The sequence below is a fragment of the Thermomyces dupontii genome, assembly GCF_041956625.1.
Source record: "Thermomyces dupontii strain NRRL 2155 unplaced genomic scaffold VTN31scaffold_2, whole genome shotgun sequence".
Lineage (NCBI taxonomy): Eukaryota > Fungi > Ascomycota > Eurotiomycetes > Eurotiales > Trichocomaceae > Thermomyces > Thermomyces dupontii.
In genome coordinates, this window is record NW_027192308.1 from 1,259,095 (window position 1) to 1,275,919 (window position 16,825).

The 16,825-nt window shown below is 53.9% G+C and overlaps 9 protein-coding genes across 9 annotated transcripts; 6 read left to right on the forward strand and 3 right to left on the reverse strand.

The window, feature by feature from the left end:
* Positions 1-616: 616 nt before the first annotated feature.
* On the forward strand, positions 617-1,141 carry VTN31DRAFT_2821 (uncharacterized protein; the record flags this gene model as incomplete). The annotated part of the gene is made up of 1 exon (XM_069403032.1): positions 617-1,141. One exon carries the CDS (start codon positions 617-619, stop codon positions 1,139-1,141), a length of 525 nt encoding a protein of 174 aa, XP_069262254.1.
* Positions 1,142-2,039: 898 nt separating this feature from the next.
* On the reverse strand, positions 2,040-4,276 carry VTN31DRAFT_2822 (uncharacterized protein; the record flags this gene model as incomplete). The annotated part of the gene is made up of 3 exons (XM_069403033.1): positions 2,040-3,209; positions 3,262-3,554; positions 3,607-4,276. The coding sequence occupies 3 exons, from the start codon at positions 4,274-4,276 to the stop codon at positions 2,040-2,042; spliced, it is 2,133 nt and encodes a 710-aa protein (XP_069262255.1).
* A 429-nt stretch (positions 4,277-4,705) lies between these two features.
* VTN31DRAFT_2823 (uncharacterized protein) lies at positions 4,706-5,358 on the reverse strand (the record flags this gene model as incomplete). Its single annotated transcript, XM_069403034.1, has 2 exons — positions 4,706-4,782; positions 5,040-5,358. 2 exons carry the CDS (start codon positions 5,356-5,358, stop codon positions 4,706-4,708), a joined length of 396 nt encoding a protein of 131 aa, XP_069262256.1.
* Positions 5,359-7,037: 1,679 nt separating this feature from the next.
* Positions 7,038-7,583, forward strand: VTN31DRAFT_2824 (uncharacterized protein; the record flags this gene model as incomplete). Its single annotated transcript, XM_069403035.1, has 2 exons — positions 7,038-7,109; positions 7,164-7,583. The coding sequence occupies 2 exons, from the start codon at positions 7,038-7,040 to the stop codon at positions 7,581-7,583; spliced, it is 492 nt and encodes a 163-aa protein (XP_069262257.1).
* A 212-nt stretch (positions 7,584-7,795) lies between these two features.
* On the forward strand, positions 7,796-9,342 carry VTN31DRAFT_2825 (uncharacterized protein; the record flags this gene model as incomplete). Its single annotated transcript, XM_069403036.1, has 5 exons — positions 7,796-8,142; positions 8,204-8,375; positions 8,428-8,727; positions 8,777-8,855; positions 8,906-9,342. The coding sequence occupies 5 exons, from the start codon at positions 7,796-7,798 to the stop codon at positions 9,340-9,342; spliced, it is 1,335 nt and encodes a 444-aa protein (XP_069262258.1).
* A 165-nt stretch (positions 9,343-9,507) lies between these two features.
* VTN31DRAFT_2826 (uncharacterized protein) lies at positions 9,508-11,697 on the reverse strand (the record flags this gene model as incomplete). The annotated part of the gene is made up of 1 exon (XM_069403037.1): positions 9,508-11,697. The coding sequence occupies one exon, from the start codon at positions 11,695-11,697 to the stop codon at positions 9,508-9,510; it is 2,190 nt and encodes a 729-aa protein (XP_069262259.1).
* A 259-nt stretch (positions 11,698-11,956) lies between these two features.
* Positions 11,957-12,439, forward strand: VTN31DRAFT_2827 (uncharacterized protein; the record flags this gene model as incomplete). The annotated part of the gene is made up of 4 exons (XM_069403038.1): positions 11,957-12,082; positions 12,166-12,258; positions 12,310-12,346; positions 12,402-12,439. 4 exons carry the CDS (start codon positions 11,957-11,959, stop codon positions 12,437-12,439), a joined length of 294 nt encoding a protein of 97 aa, XP_069262260.1.
* A 582-nt stretch (positions 12,440-13,021) lies between these two features.
* VTN31DRAFT_2828 (uncharacterized protein) lies at positions 13,022-15,084 on the forward strand (the record flags this gene model as incomplete). Its single annotated transcript, XM_069403039.1, has 3 exons — positions 13,022-13,078; positions 13,156-14,713; positions 14,771-15,084. The coding sequence occupies 3 exons, from the start codon at positions 13,022-13,024 to the stop codon at positions 15,082-15,084; spliced, it is 1,929 nt and encodes a 642-aa protein (XP_069262261.1).
* A 404-nt stretch (positions 15,085-15,488) lies between these two features.
* Positions 15,489-16,459, forward strand: VTN31DRAFT_2829 (uncharacterized protein; the record flags this gene model as incomplete). Its single annotated transcript, XM_069403040.1, has 3 exons — positions 15,489-15,720; positions 15,783-16,127; positions 16,179-16,459. 3 exons carry the CDS (start codon positions 15,489-15,491, stop codon positions 16,457-16,459), a joined length of 858 nt encoding a protein of 285 aa, XP_069262262.1.
* Between the last annotated feature and the right edge of the window lie 366 nt (positions 16,460-16,825).

The following is a 16,825-nucleotide window of genomic DNA, read 5'->3' on the forward strand; positions in this document are numbered from 1 at the left end:
CCCAATGAGCGGGATGGACTGGGCACCGTCGTCGCTGCACAGGTCTTAGTTATAACAGAACCAATGCCTTTGTCTCCCGTGAGGAACGTGAATGAAATATCCACAGCTTCCGGGCTATGCAAATGCCTGTTGGTCCATTCTCTATATCTCCGTGAATTACCCAGTGACGGTAAGCCCTGTTTGCAGTTGCCGGTGAAACATTAGTTCAAGGACAGAAGGCTCCATCCGCGGGTATATAAAGCCTTTCTTCTCTCCTTCAAAGGTTGTTTCTTTCTTCTCTCAATATCTATCCACTACCTAACCTACAAATTCCTTGATTCCTTAATCATTTAAGGACAACAATTTAACTTATCGGACCCTTCTCGGGTTAAGTACTATATGACCTCTACCATGAAGGCATATAGTACCCAATCCTGAGATGGATCGGTACCACTGCCACACCCATAGCCAGCGGATTACACTATTGTGTTAATCATAGGTGCTGGCTTTTGGGTGTGGCAGATGATATCGGCAATGGCCGGTCCGGTTAGTCGTCCTATACTGTCCCTTTCTCTAGGTTGACTGAGAAGCTGATAAGACTGATTCCATTCAAAGCTTTGGGGTTCGCTCACCTCGCATGAAAGATCACATCATCCCCCATGATGCGGACTGTGCCTCGCCGGGGGACCAGCTGGACACCGTCGCCTGGCAACCCAAGGCTGCTCATCTCAGGGATGAGCCGTTTCTCTCCCTGGGAAAGCCCGCGCTGAAACTTTACGCAGCATCGGTCGATAGAGACCGGGAAACTGGCGCCTTTCATTTTGATTTATTTATTACTAGGGCGCATGTATTGTATTGCAATACTTGCAGCAACAGCGTCGCGCGAACACTACACACCATCCACAACGAGGAAACCAATTCAACCTCATTCTTTCACTCTTCGGATTACACGGGGCACTACATGTCACTCCAATCCCCTCCTCGCCCTCATAGCGAGGGCACACGAAACCCAAGGCGCCCAAGCTTCGTGTCGAAACTGAAGCATCCATCACTATGGTGCTATTATACGCCAGCGGCCCCAAGCAGAACGATTCGAACGCTTATCGAATCACTGAGCAGTTCGCCAATTGGATATCATGGCGGCGGCTCTTGCTTCTACTAGACTACTAGTAGGTAAGTGAAGTGCCTTTTTGCTCCGGCAATCCATATCTCTACAGCCGTACTGATTGATCGAACAGAAAAACAAAGAATAGTATGTACTCAAAATTTTACGAGTACATACATTTTATTTTTTATTTCACCATTGCCGCTGGCGGCCTACCGGGGGGCCTGAGCCCTCCCAGCATGTTCGTCGCCTTCGCTTCTTGCGAAACACGGGTTTCGCCCATGCTGCTGTTTATATACAAAATCTATATACAGCAAAGAGCAGGAGCGGCGGCTCATGGTACATTACTTACCTATACCATAGGTATTCAAAGCCGCCGCTCCCTAGCACTTCTCGGCGGGCTAAGTACCGCTGCCATGTTTTGGAAGAGAAGGGGAGAACGGAGGAGACGGGCCCCAATCTGATTCTGATTTTGTCTGTCTCAGGGAGGCGTCTCCTCCCTCCCAATCCGATGATGTGGAGGCGTTGAATATGATTTATTTCTCATACTCCTTTTGAATGTTTGGGTTTGAGAGGGGAGGGAGGCGAGCAACCCAAGCGCCGCCTCATCCTCCCCTTCTCTCTCCCTCTTTCTCCCCCTGTTCCCCTGACATGGAGGTGTTGAGTACTTTTGTTATTCTAAGATCTTATGGCCGGATTTGTGGGCACTAGTTGATGTTGTATTCGTTCAAGCTGAGTTGTACATTGTTGGGGTAGGGGTGTCGCTGGGGCTTTGACCTGTGTATGAATCTTGTCTGCATTGTGTTGGTCTTTTCTGAGAACTTGTCCCATGGTCTTGTCTAGAATCATCGTATACTCGTACAGATCATGTAAATATTAGCCATGAATCGCTTACTCGGGTATCAATCAAAATACAAGCCGTCTCGTCGAAGAAAAAAAAAAAAAAAGACACAGATCACAGTAAAAGCTCATCATGCGCGGCATCACTATACCCCCGCAAGAACCGTAACCGCCGCTCGGACGCACTCAGCAAGCAACGTTCATCCTCAACCAGTTCCAATTCAGTTCGCCACTCGCAGGGTGGTTCCCGCGACCCTGGAGGGTCGCTCGGATCTGGCACGCCGAACCGCTGCCCCCATTGCCGCCGCTCAAACTCCATGAACCCGCCAAACGTGTCGTCCGCGTTGGCGACCCAGATTCCGCCGCCGTCCGGGGTGTACCCCGCGCCGGCGATCTCGCCGAAGAAGTCGTGTACCTGGCGGGTCTGGTAGGTCTGGGCGTTGACGACGACGATGCGGTCGGCGGGTTCGCAGAGGAGGAGAGTCCGGGAGCCGCCGCCGACGGGGGAGAAGTGCAGGGAGCGGTAACCCGCAACGTCGGAGTCGAGCGTGGTTAACACGCGCCACATGCGCGCGTCCCAGATCTTGACGGTTTTGTCCTGGTTGCTTGTCGCGAGGTGGCGCATGTCCGGCGCCCAGGCGCAGGCGAAGCCGTAGTCCAGATGCCCACGCAGCGGCTGCACGGGACGGCCCGTCTCGGCCTCGACCACCCATCCCTCAGGCGAGTCGCCAACCAGCACCCGCAGCCGCCCGTCGCTTGACGTCGCGGCGCAGTTGACGGCCGCCCGGGCTTCCAGCGAGTGCTCCGCGATGAATTGGTTCGTCGCGCAGTCCAGGATCCGCACGTGCTTGTCGTTGGATGCAAAGACGGCCAGTGGCGTGCCCCGTGTGCGTGCAGGGATGATCTCGATGTGGTTCGTGATGCCATTGAGGCTCTGCGTCACGTAACCATGGTGGAGACCCGACACTCCGTCCACGTGCATGCTATATTCCCCGCAGAACCCGCCCGCGATCGTGATCCCCTGGCTGCTGCGCATGGTCGAGATTTTGACCGGCGCAAAGAACCCCGTTTCCGGCGTCGGGTGCCGCAGGTCAATCACGCAGCGGAGATCGTTGTATGCTGGAACCCAGGACAGCACTCGCGAGTCTGAGGCAAAGCAAACCGTGTTGTGCGATGTCACTGATATGAGATTCCGCAGTTGGAAGTGCTCAATGGTCGCCTTGTGCTGCATGTACATGGCTTTTTCTCGAAAGTACTTTTCCTCGTTGGGGAGCCGGAGTGCATCCTACTCGAGTCAGTTCATCTCCTTGCCACTTGAAAGATGGCTATGGTATTACCTTGGACGGCGTGTATTCCACGTTGTGATAAGACGTGTACCACGAGTCCCGAAGTGCCCGGGCATCCTCTCGGCTGACGTGCAGCTTCTCCCTCCAGGGAATCTGCTGCAAGTCGTAGAAATCTGCCGCATAGTTCTGCGGGCGGCGAGTCTTGGTCGGACGCTCCCAGTTCTCGACATTCAGCGCTTCGTACGATGACCGCCGCAGTTGACCCGGCGCGCCTTTCGGCTGTGTGACTGCTCGGCTGAGCCACAGGATAATAAACTGCGAAACTGTGAGGTTACGTTCATGAGCTTGAATATCGTTAGCATCCGCGAACTCTAACAAGGTATCGGTATTGCTCACTTGATCCCAGCATCTCGCTGGGATGTTCATCTTCATCATCGCTCGGGCCCGTCTCCTCAGGGTTGTTGCTCGGCTCGAGGTCCATCCGGTCAGATGATGAAGGCGTTGGTGTCGGCCGACGGTCTTCGACGTGTGGAGCGCTTTCGCTTTCCGCCAACCGGCGTCGCGCATACCCCCGCATGGTTTCGGGCCAACGAAACGTGTCGAGCCCGAGGTAGAACTTCCTCGTATCATCAGGGTCGCTGTCCTCTGTGCTGGACAATGACGATGCTGACACTACAGATGGCGAGAGGTGCAAGGACATTGACATCGGGGTGTAGTCACCATCAATCAGCCGTCCGTCGCCTTCGGCGAACTCAGCAATGGAAACGCCGTTGCCGGCAGGTGTGTTAAACCGTTCAAGGTATCGCCTGAACTCAGGCACATACAGCGGAATGTTGGGCTCAACGCCACCGACGACGCTGATACTCGATGCATCATCACTCTCGGAGTTTTCGTCGGGATTCTGGTGCGCCTCATCTAAGATATCCGATTCTTCGAACGAACTCGGCAGGCCGTCAGAAGAGTTGCCGTCTTGAAACTCAGGATCCATAACGAGTAGGTCCTCAGCGGAGTGCTGCCGCATGGCGGCATGGATGTAGTCAATCAGGAGTTCTGGCGATTGGTCCATTCTGAGCGATCGACAGCGACTTGGTATGAAAAACCGGGACTTCCGAACTAGACCGCGACGTGACGGGGTAACTTTCTATGCGATACCGGCGTGCAGTCGATCCGACGGTGGAATGAGCGCCATTGTCACAGAATCAATCGTGCCATTCTTCAATTACCACCAGCAGTTCAGTTGTATAGCATCTCCATGGATATCGGTCCGAAAGCTCCGACTAGGCAGTTCGATCTGCAGCGATTTGCGCGGTAGGTCACTCCACAACTCGGTATACAGTCCTTCTTCTTTCTGCCACTCGGGGCGGACCGTTATCGCGCCGTCGTCGCCGGACTAAAGGTACTTCTCTGCTGTCGAACCGAACCGCGATTTCGAACCAAACCGAGTGACGCAATTAGGCGTCGACTATCACAGCGCAACGGCCCGGGGGTCAAAGAGTCAAGACAGCCGACGAACACCAGTCATAACTCCGTTCGGAAGCGCCATGCAAAAGTAATGCACATAACTAGCCAGATCTGGGAATCGGAGAATTAACCAGTCAGCAGATCCGATCCTCTAAATTTGCAAGCAGAGTCAGCCACCGGCCGTGCGGATCATGCACCCCTGTCGGGCAGCCGGCATGATTTGCGGGCCGAGAAGAGGCTAAAGGTGGGTGGCAGATTTGATATGCATGACGCCGCAAAGAGACAGCGGGGTTTGAGTTCGGCCGTGGAGTGGATGCCTGAGGCGGTGACAATGGATGGGAGGTCGTCAAAACGTCTTTCATACTTACCGCGATGTGCCTGAATAATTATACCGAGAGCGATTCCATGTCCTGGAAGACTGACAACCTTGTGCAAGACCTCGAATTGAGACGAGTAGAAAGCGGAAGAGGAGAGAATAGCTGCCTGATCAAAGATGGGACTAAGAGCAGTATAGTTCTTAGCTCCAGGGCTCTCAGACCAAGGCCCCAAAGTGACTTCACGGCGGGGAATGTCTTGCAGATTTTTCTCCTTCGCGGAACGACTGAACAAGATCAGTTTTGACGTGTCCGTTCTCCTATCTCTCGGGCGTCGATTCGGCCTGGCCCTGACAGCTGTCAATGTTCCCATTTGCAGATCCTGTTCTGTTCCGTTCCGCACGTGATGAGGGTTACGGCATTCCAGCCAAGTCACGTGAAGAATGAGTCATGCGGTTCATGAAATGCTCCCGTTTCATCAGCAGAGTTTGGATACTGAATCCATTTTTTGGAATAGAATTGCGTGTTCTCTGCAGGGCATTCTTCGTGGGTGCCAATGATAAATGAATGGGCATTGGAATGGTGAACCTTGATGCTACGTGTCCCATTTGTGATTTCCGGCCAAGGCGAGGCAGAAAAGGGAGGCTTCAGTCACTTGCTTCAAGACCCTGCAGTGCTTTGCCAAGGCATGGTGAGTAGGGTCACAGCAGAAAAGAAAGCCAACAATAATGTCGCGCAACAAGGTGTGAAATGGGTAAATCAAAGCTCAGGTATATGGATGGAACGTCAGTGTTTGGAGACCTTTCTGGTGAGAGCTTCTCACAGGTACAGAGCCCTACGGGTTACGTTGAAAAAATGTCCCTCAAATGGTGCGAAAACGTGACATGTAGTATTCCGTATATCAAAACGAAATGCAATGGCTGTCACGGTGGACTGATGCGGTCAGCATATGGAACTGGGTTCAGTTCCCCATTTGTGACTGCGAACGACCGATATTCGCACCCATCCGATTTCCCAACCGAATCCGTGGCATTGTGTATGTACTATTTATTGTCGACCATTCTACCCCCTGAGCCATTGATTGAAACCCTTCGATTCCTAATCATCTTCCCAAGATCTCTCTCACACTGGTGTTTTCGTTGTGGATGAGAGCACTGAGATTCCATTTACGAGCTTGTTCAAGTCTTCCAGCGAGTGGCTATGGGCCCGAGCGCTACTCTCTCGCCGGATCCTCACCTTGCCGTCAGGATACAGCTGGAACGGACCTCTTGGGCTGGGGAAACCCCGATTGGGATCGATCCCCTGCTTGCAGATAGCATCAGGATCAACACTCAAGCGTAGAACTCATGGTATTACTGTGACTTTGTTGCATGGAGCTTGCAGTAGTACTGCTCGACATGGATGCCGCCAATTTTGTCCTTATTCTTCCCTGAGAACACCAACATACACCCAATACAGGTCATGTTTCCTTGGAGAGATTATTAGTAGTCTTCACAATGTCCTCCAGATGCGGCGGTATTCGGAAGGCCATCGAGACTGCGGGTGTAAAGTTTAGGCATTTTGAATGGAAGGACGCGATGAACGGACGCAGAAACCAGAAGTCAGATAGATTCGCGGGATCGCTACAATTCGTTGACGCAACGAGAATCAGGCGTGCAGATGGCAGTTGAGAGGAGTGGAACGCGTTGAGTGCATAGTCAGTGGAACCAAAGAAGTCAATTTCAAAAGGCTTATCACATCCCTAATACATTATGGGATTCATGGATATTTCTCAAGGGAGGCAGTTCGAGATGTGCTTGGGAACTTGGTTGGGGAAGTTGTGGGAAGTCCAGGGTTAATGTTGTTTCCTGAGGCATCAATCAATCACATGCCAAGCTTTCTTCGCTTTGTTCCACAGGAGGAGCTACGGAGTAGACATTCATTGACACGGCACTATATATGACCCCAGAAACCCAGGCCCGTACGACTCCTAACTTTCTGCCTGGGCTCTTCTTCTCGTCTGTAGGACCGATCACTCTGTCCATTTGATGTCAAGGACGAATTGGGCCCGTCATGCCGTACCTACCCACATCCCAGGCATTTCTGGAACAGTCTTCGCAGCTGTTAGAGGCATATCCAAATGATGTGCGTGATCCATGATCGATTCTCACGATACGCTGGCTAATTGATAGATGGCAGACCCGCATAACGACAAAATACAGCTTTCCCTCCCGACCGTCAAGGAATTCCAGGAAACCCACACTGCAATCTACAGAGGCTACATCAACTGCGGCACCGGCCGCGCCGATTGCAACTCTCGAGCTGAAGACGTATAACCCCGTCGCAGGGATTTGCCTGAAGTACCGCACAAACAAAGCTGCAGAGGTCGGCCGGCTAATAGCAGGATTGGGGAAACTTGCGAGCGGTGCGAAAATTTCGAGTGACACAGCTCCCCCGGCAACAACAAGTACGGCAGATGTTGAGATGACGGATGCTCCTGCAGCTGCAGCACCGCAGGAGGAGACGAAGCCGGCGGCCGCAGGCGCTGCGAGTACGTCTGGTGGTGGTAGTGGTGGCGGGGGTGAGAAGAAGAAAAAGAGCGGAAAGGGGAAACGATGAGGCCGATGCATCGCTGCTCTGGGAGCGGCTTGATTTCGACTTGATGAGATGCATGATACGTATTTTCTACTTAGATGCTAGACTGCTGCATGAGATCAATGATCCTGAAGAGTGGAAGCACTCTTTGTATTTTGTTGATGCCTTAGGCAAGAACAGAGCCTAGCTCAAGACACGGAGCCACTCGACTCTTCGGCCAAGTGCAGGCTCATGCAATGTCAACCTCCAAGTTCGAGCTGTCACGGCTCGCGATCCCGGCTGTATCCCTCTTGATATCATTCCTGTCCTACTCTTCGCAATATCTTTTCCTCTCCTTCCCTCCGGAACCTCTTTCGAGGCAGGAGACCTGGAAGTTCAATGTCCTGGTAGCCTGTATATGGATCTCCTACTATCGCGCGTGCACCGTAGACCCCGGACGCGTCCCCAAGGATTGGAAACCCCCAAGCCGCTCCGATGTAGACGATGACGCGGATCGGAAAGATGTATTCGCTCGGCAGCGCTGGTGTCGGAAATGTGAGGCGTTCAAGCCGCCACGCGGCCATCATTGCAAGAAATGCGCGAGGTGTGTCAGACCTCAATTCTTCGAAAGGATTGTACAAGAGACTCAAAGATGAACTCGATAGATGCATCCCGAAAATGGACCATCATTGCCCATGGACGAATAACTGCGTCTCGCATTTCACGTTCCCGCACTTTGTCCGATTCTTGTTCTATGCCGTGGTCTCGATGACTTACTTGGAGTCCTTCTTATGGACCAGAGGGGCCTATCTGTGGGAAAATAGAAGTCTACCAAGCGTACGTTCAACAGGATCATCTCGAACGGAGCACATGCTGAATGGGATCATAGTATCTCGGCCCCAGTGTCTTCCAGCTTGCTCACTTTTTCGTTCTCGTTCTGGTCAACACTTTCACTCTCATCGCGCTGTCGCTTTTGCTGTTCCGCACGTTATGGTCGCTCGGGGCGAATGTCACGACCATCGAGTCGTGGGAGATTGAACGGCATCGTACATTGCTCAGACGAGCCAAGTACTTCGGAGGCTACCTGGACGGGCCAGATGGGCTCAAGGTGCGCATACAGAAGCAGGAGTTTCCGTATGATATTGGGATCTTCCAGAATATCAAGGCGGGCATGGGAGGAAGCTCGAACGTATGTATTCTTTGGGCGACGAGGCCTTGTACTCCGCTGACATGGACAGATATTGAGCTGGTTCTGGCCGTTCTCCGCGACACCGGATCGCTCGACCGGTCTTGACTTTGAGATCAATGAGTTTGCTGGTATTTCACTTCTTCGTCTGACGGCATGGTGCGGTAGCTAAGAATTACAGATCCCGACCTCTCCTGGCCCCCGCCAGACCCGGATCGAATCCCCCGCAAGCCACGCGTCCGGGACAATGAATCCCCCTTCCACGTCCCTCACTACGACGACCCGGAGAAGGAAATCGAGGCCTTCCGCGCGCGACAAGAAGCCGACCTGCAGCGACAACGCGGCGGTTACTTTCCTGGAAACGCCGAGATGATCCAGCGCCGGCGCAAATTCCACGAACGCTTCCGCGACACGACGTACGTGGACGACTGCGCCGAAAAAGAGGACGCGCCTGATGAGAACAAGCACATCGTCTTCGATGAAGGCGAGGAAGCCTGGCGCAATGAGGACGGGGAGCGATTGGATGACTTTGGGGTGGACGAAGTCGCTGAGTTTTATGATGATGACGATGTTCCGCTGGCGGCGTTAATGCAGAGGTTAAAGGAAAGACAACAATAATCTACGTGGTGTCTACAGTACACTCTTCTAAGCGAAATTCCATGTCCAACCCCATGAACATTGGTATGATTCTCTATGTTCAGATCACGAGGATGGAGTACAAATTCCCCATAATGTACAGACATGACAAGAGGAAGAAAGAAAAAGTAGTCATGCAGGATCAGGTTATGATGACGGCGCCGACGGTGGCGGGTAAATCCGCGTCATGCTCATTGTATACGACTCGATTGACTGTGGGGGCGGCAAGCCTCTTTGCCGCAACAATTCCCGGCGGCGTTCCCGAATCCCCTCCGAGTGTGAACTCGCCTCCTCCGCAAGGAGCAACTTATCCGTCGCCGTGGCACGATGCCGCCAGAGCAATGACCGGAACGGCTCGCGGGCCATGTACTCGCGCATCGGGGGGGAGCTGAGCAGCTTCTCCCACAGGAAGGCGTCCTCGGGCTCGACGTCTTCGCCCTCCGCGGGCCGCTCGCCGTCGAACGACCACCGCATCGGCACGTTCTGGTGTGTGCGGAGGTTCTCGTGGTCCCACGTCGAGGCGCCGTGAATCTGGACTGTGCCGCGACGGTCGCCCGTCGTGAATGAGTACCGCTGTGGCGCAAAGTCCTTCCATTCCGCGAGGAAGCGCGGCAGTACGCGGTACCCCCAGGTTTTTCCAGGCCACCGCGGTTGGATTAGGCCCAAGCGCACGATTCTCTCCATCAGGATCGTCTGCTGGATGAATTCGAGCCAGGCGAGGTCATATTCGTGCATCGCGTGCCAGAACCGCGGCGACTGCAGGGCGGCGTCCAGCGTCGTTCGCGACGGGGGTTGAGACACCAGCGTCGTCAGCGGTGCGCCCAGGTGCTGCTCGACTCTTTTCCGTGCTTCTCTTCGTCGCTCACGTGTTCGGCGCCACACCTTGAAGGCGTCCTCTATGTGCCGGCCGAACTCACCCAACCGTTGCTTGTCGTATGCGTTACGGGCGAGCATCCGATAAATCTCCACGGTTGGCTGCACTTTGTACGGCTCCGACGACATCAGTTCGACGATTCCAGATAGAATCGTTCGGGGCACTGAGCCCTTGGCCATGCGGTCCGCATCCGGCCCAAACCGCCGTTTGGACAGTACGTACGCCCTGCGAAACAGTTCGATCCACACTCGCTCGGGGATGTCGATCTGGTATTGCTTCGAAAAGAAGTCAATCGTTTGGAATGCAGCGGTCATGTTGGAGTTAACGCCGAAGCCGTGCGCTATGGCGAAGAGGAGGTCCTCCGTGGGGTAGTACGACGACGATCGATCGTATTCGATCAGCGGTGGGTGTTGGCTCGGATCCTTGAGCAGCTGATCCACGTCGAGGTTCCAGGCGGTCTTCAGCACCGCCTTCATCCCAATGACATAGCCGACGCGCGCCGATGCCAGAAACAAATGGATAAATGTCGATGCGTCGCCGTGGATCCCCCGGCTAGCCATTCGATTGAAAACGTCTTGTACTTGTTTTCGCACGGACCTCGCCCCCGTTCCAAACCCTTGAAAACCTGGTGATGTGTCGTAAAACCGGCGCTTTCGGTAGTAAAAAGGCGACACGCGTAGACGGTGTCGTTCCAGGCCCGTGAGTGCGCCATCCCAGACCAGCGACTCCAGAAGGTGATTGTAGCTTTCGAGGTTCGGCTCGACATGATCAGCTTCCATCTGCGCCCATACCGTGCTGGCCATTGCGCCATTGCCCATTGACGCGGCGCACCGGAGCAGATGATTGTACTCGACGAGCCCAATGCCACGTGCTTCCCTTCGTAGATCGACAATGGCTCGCAGCTTTTGAGAAAAAATCGCAATTATTTCTTCCAACGTTCTGTACCCCTTGACTTGAACTGTTCGCGGGTGTAATGGCGCATGCAGATCTCGGTAGGGATGGACGAAATGTTCGGGCGAGAGAAGGAGCAAGGCCGAAGCGAACAAATCGTCAGGCATTGTTTGAACAAATGTTGCATTGCGAGGATCTAGCAACGTCTCCATCACTTGGTCGGGCTGGGCGTCCTGCAAAACTCTGTAAAAGGCCACCTCTCGCTGCCGAAGAGACTCTTCGTTTTCGGCGAGCGTGGTGGACGACCCAGTCGCTGTTGCGCCATGCCGCCCGGATCTCGCGGCCAGTGAGCGGGCCTGGAGTTCTGCCTGAAGATTCCATTGGGACGGTCGAGGAGGGATCTCGGGTGCCGGCGTTACAATGGAAGCATTGTCGGCGGATAATCTGGTCGTCGGGGAGAGATGGAGGAAGCGCGAGCCATTGAAGCTCCGCTCTGCGACGATCTGTTGACGACAGGACGTACAGAGAAAGTGAGAGCGTAATGCCTCACTTCTCCAGGTGAATCCTCGCATCTACGCGGGAGAGCAAGGCCGCTGAAATGTTGCGTGGAGGAATTGGAGAGCGCAAGTCCGCGAATGTTTGGCTGTTGAACCTCGAGAATTTTCGTGGTCTTGGCGGCATCGCTCTCCTCCATCAACTCCGCGTGCAGTTCTCAACGAACACTCCTCCGGACGGCCGAGTTTCAACTGCCAGCTGGCTGCGGCCCTCGTATTGATTGCTCCCGATATTTCGCGACCTGCCTGGCAGGCTGTTCCTGCCCTATTGAACGGAATGGCCGACGTTGACACCGCGGGCGGCTCCTCCGTCTCGGAGCCTTTGGACCTAGTCCGTCTGTCGCTGGACGAGATCGTCTTTGTCAAGCTGCGCGGGGATCGAGAGCTCAAGGGGCGCCTCCATGTGAGTGACGTTGTTGCCTGGAGACGAGTTCTACTCCTACAGTCCATCTTCCTTGGACATGGCTAACGGTCTTGCGCATTTAGGCCTACGATAGCCACTGCAACCTAGTTCTGGGCGACGTAGAGGAGACAATATACGTGGTCGAGGAGGATGAAAGCGGGGAAGAGACCGTCAAGGTATTGTGGTGATCAAAGAAGGTGCTTCAGCGCGCTGCTAACCAGGCCTAGACGATCCGGAAGCAAGAGGAGATGCTGTTCGTCCGAGGTGGGTGCTGTCCATCCGTCATCCTGACACCCAGTTTGACCGTTCCTGGTTTTAGGTGACTCAGTTGTTTTGATCTCTCCGCAAGCGTCATGATATGAATGGCCCGGTCATGATGGATATACGGAATGATATCAACAGCGGAATCGAATCGATACGATTGACCATGGCGGCGACCGAGTCAGGCCTGCATCAATCATGACAAATAAACCAGTGTTTACAGGCTGAAGGAACCCATGGAGCAATCATTAATACGAGATGACTTGTACTGGACTATGCAGAGCTCTAGCTTTCCCCAAGCTTTAGACATGCTGGGGATGAAATTTCCAATAGATCACGAGACAGGCAGCCAAGATGGAGGGTCCGTAATCCATCCGGTATGAGTCATGCAATGGAAAGGCTTTTGAGAGGCTCGTGTAGCAGTAGAGTTGAGGATGACTCGCCGGCTCTAAAAGGCGGAGAAGCGCCGACTGTCCCCCGTCGCATCTTCATCCCAGCTTCGGAGTCACAGTCAAACAACCATCATCAGGTAATTCAATCAGACAGACAGTTACTCTCGCAGTGGAGAGAAATGATCATCCGAATATCCTGCTAATCGCGCCCGCGGCGAAACTCTGAGCATCTCATCCGATCATCCTGAGTTATCGTCTCTGCTATCGATTAACCGATACAATAGTTATGCCTCAAGCAGCACGGAAACAGCAGACCCTCGAGGAGAGGCGCCGAGGTGAGCTGGTATGCATGATCGCGTCGTCCCCCCCGTGACTCACCTGTGATGTTTTTGTTCTGACAATGGTGTACCTCGTGGTCAGGCCCTCAGCGAGTTCGCCGACTATGTAGCCAAGGAACAGGAGCGTCGCTCGGCCGCCGCGCCCCGGAGCACGCAGTTCTCCGTCGGGCCGTGCGACAGCGGATACGCAACCGCCAGCCCCTCCGTGGCTCCCTCCGTAGTCACGGATGAACATGCCGAGCTGGATGACATCCTGGACCAGCTGAACCTGTCCGATGTGCCCAGCAACGTCAAGCTCAAGGACCTGCTCCTGGGCACGTCTCCCGAGGGAGAGGAAGGCCTCCAGCTGCTAGCGGGTGTGATTCAGAGGCGAATCGACGAAGGACACGGTGAGACGCTGTTCGATCTGGGCACGGAGGACAACGGGGAGTCGATGGAATTTGACCTGGAAGCGTGGAACACTGCACTGCGCCGTCTGGAGGAGGCGGCCAAGAAAATCCCGGCGCATTGCCGAGTCTTGATAACCTACAATGTCGGCGGCCCCGAGGAATACCAGACGGGCAACGAGAGGATCAAGGGCTGCTGTGGCAAGGTACTGATTCGGCAGGTTCCGAGTCGCCCGGAGGAGGTGATCGAGACGCGCGTTGCCGTCGTAGGCAACGTAGACGCCGGCAAAAGTACATTACTGGGCGTCCTGGTGAAGGGCACCCTGGACGACGGCCGCGGGAAGGCCCGAGTCAACCTTTTCCGCCACAAGCACGAGATCGAGAGCGGCCGAACTAGCTCCGTGGGCATGGAGATTCTGGGTTACGACAGCCATGGGGAGATCGTCGTCCATGGGCGGGGTCGAAAGCTCTCGTGGGAGGAAATCGGTAGGAGATCGGCCAAGGTGGTTTCCTTCTCCGACTTAGCCGGTCACGAGCGATACCTTCGCACGACGGTGTTTGGCATGCTAAGCAGCTCTCCCGACTACTGCCTGCTCATGGTTGCGGCGAACAACGGCCTCGTCGGGATGAGTAAGGAGCATCTGGGCATTGCGCTGGCCCTGAACGTGCCCGTGATGGTGATCATCACCAAGATCGACATCTGTCCGGCGCCGGTCCTGCAGGAGACTATCAACCAGCTGACGAGGATCCTCAAGTCGCCCGCGGCGCGCAAGATGCCAATCTTCATCAAGGACATGGAACAGACCATCAACACGGCGACGCAGTTTGTCAGCACGCGCATCTGCCCCATCTTCCAAGTGTCCAACGTGTCTGGCGAGGGTCTAGACTATGTGCGGACGTTCTTAAACCTCCTACCCCATTACGGCCACTACAACACGGAGGCGCCGTTTGAGTTTCTGGTCAACGACATCTTCTCCGTACCGTTCGTCGGGACAGTAGTTTCTGGCATAGCCAAGTCCGGTGTGGTTCACGCAGGCGACTCAGTTCAGATCGGCCCCGACTCGCTGGGTCGGTTCATCACGACGACGATTAAGAGCATCGAGCGCAAGCGCATCCCGGTCAATGTCTGCTCGGCTGGGCAGTCCGGCTCCTTTGCGCTGAAGGGCGTCCGACGGAAAGACGTGCGGAAGGGAATGGTCGTGCTGGCTAACCAAGCCAACCCCCCAAAAGCGTACCTGGAATTCATCGCTGAAGGTAACGTCTGAGATTTGCTTGCATAATTTTGTACACGTACTGATCCAAGTGATTCAGTGCTTATCCTGTCGCACGCTACCACTATCCGCCCGCGCTACCAAGCTATGCTCCACGTCGGCGCCATCAGCCAGACCTGCTCTATCATCGACATTGACCGTCCCTTCATTCGGACTGGTGACCGCGCGCTGGTAGCCTTCCGTTTCATCTCGCGCCCTGAGTTCTTCGCGGTTGGTGACCGCGTGCTCTTTCGCGAGGGCCGAACAAAAGGCCTTGGTATCGTCAAGTCGTTGGGCTACGATCCGGAGCATCCTCTCAACCCTGAAGCTCGAAAGGTATGGGAACAACAAGAGAAAGGCAAGAAGAAGTCATGAGATCATGGAACGCGTCGAATCATACTTGTCATATGTCGTGATACTTTAATTACGCGGATTCTGCGCTGGCAGCATGAATTACAGGCGAGGTGAGGGCGGCGTTGAGGCACCTGCTTTGTTTTTATGCTTGCTCATTCTATGGACATGGACTGCTCGAGGAATCAATGGGAGATTTGTGCTTTGGTATCTCTAACCAGTTTGAATAGAGTGATTATTAGCTTCTTGTTGTTTTCTTCCATCTGGTCTACATTTTCACGTGACACTATCAATGCTACAGGTTTCCTTGTTGGACACTGACGTCATAACTTCGGGCAAAATGACGTCTCCAGATTACCTGCGTCTATGTTCCCAAGGCTTATACATCGCGGGTATCTTGGATCTCGTTCTCTACTTGCTAGTTGAACATGGAGACCGTCAACAGAGTTGTCGATGCCGGTTACAAGGCCCTCTGGGGCCAGAGTGATACCACGCCGTCAAGACCTTTTGGGACCGAGTCTGTCAACAAGATCATCGACTCGGGAAAGAAAGCAATCTGGGGAGAGGAGACGCCGCAGATAGCACATGGTGAAGAACCCGTGTCGGGCATACAAGGACAAGGCACGGCGACGGATCCATATGACGCCGGGAACCGCGACGGTAAATAACATCCACCCAGGGAATCTATACCTAAGAATCAATCATCCTGACTGACGTCTCAGAACAACCCAATGCACCTCCCGTTGAAGCGGGAGCCGAGGAGAAGGCATCATCACCTGTCCGAGTTCCGATCGAGAAACGAGTTACCCAATCCCACTCTAGTATAATCGACAGTGCGTCACCGACGCAATACACAATGGGTACCGCGTTGTCGAATATGCAAAAAGAGGCGAAGCAAGCTCCCGATGCAGATCCGGAGTCTGGTTTGAAGATGCGGCCAGATCCGGGTCCGGACCAGCCGTCGAAGATGTCGCAGCACCTGGTCAAGAAAGAAGCGGAACAACCGGCTGAGGATGCAAGAGAGCCGAAATCGTGGGAAGCAAGTGACAATAGACTGGACACAGCGGGTTCGTTACACTGTAGTGGATGTTCTATGTGCAGATGCTGACGGCCAACAGACTATAAAAGAGGGAACCTTAAAGGATCAGGGAAACCCAACGGGGCCGCTACTAATAGCAACAATCAAGACATTGAGAATATTCATCCGGCTGCTGCGGCAGCCTTGACGGCCACATCTAGCTATCAGCCATCAGGCGCTATGCAGGGTCCCAGGCCGGAAAACCCGAAGGGAAACATGAACGGGAACGCAGTCAATAGAAAAGGTCACCGACGGAACAGGTCGAAGATGGAGAAGGTAAAAGACAAATTGCATCTCGGGAAGAGCCACAGGGGTGATTAAAAAGTGGCCTTGTATTCATGTTTATATTGGTTTCTGTGTATAGTACTGTCGAATTGATACTTTGGGAGCTATGCTCAAGCGCCAGTGCTGAGTGCTGAGTGGTGACATCATTTTGCAAATTTGCAATTTTAAACTAAACTTTTTCAATTTAAGCGCCATAGACTTGCAAAGTTGCAACTCTTGCTGGCAAATCAGGTTCAGTGGTCTAACCGTAAGTAATTCAGCTGAAGGGCGCCCAGCTCGGCACGTCCACTCTGGATGACAACTGAGAAAGACTTTCAGGGATCAGGACATGGCTATGAACTAGAACAATCAACAACTAATGAAGACCAGGGAATACTCTAGTATATGATAATTATCATTTAC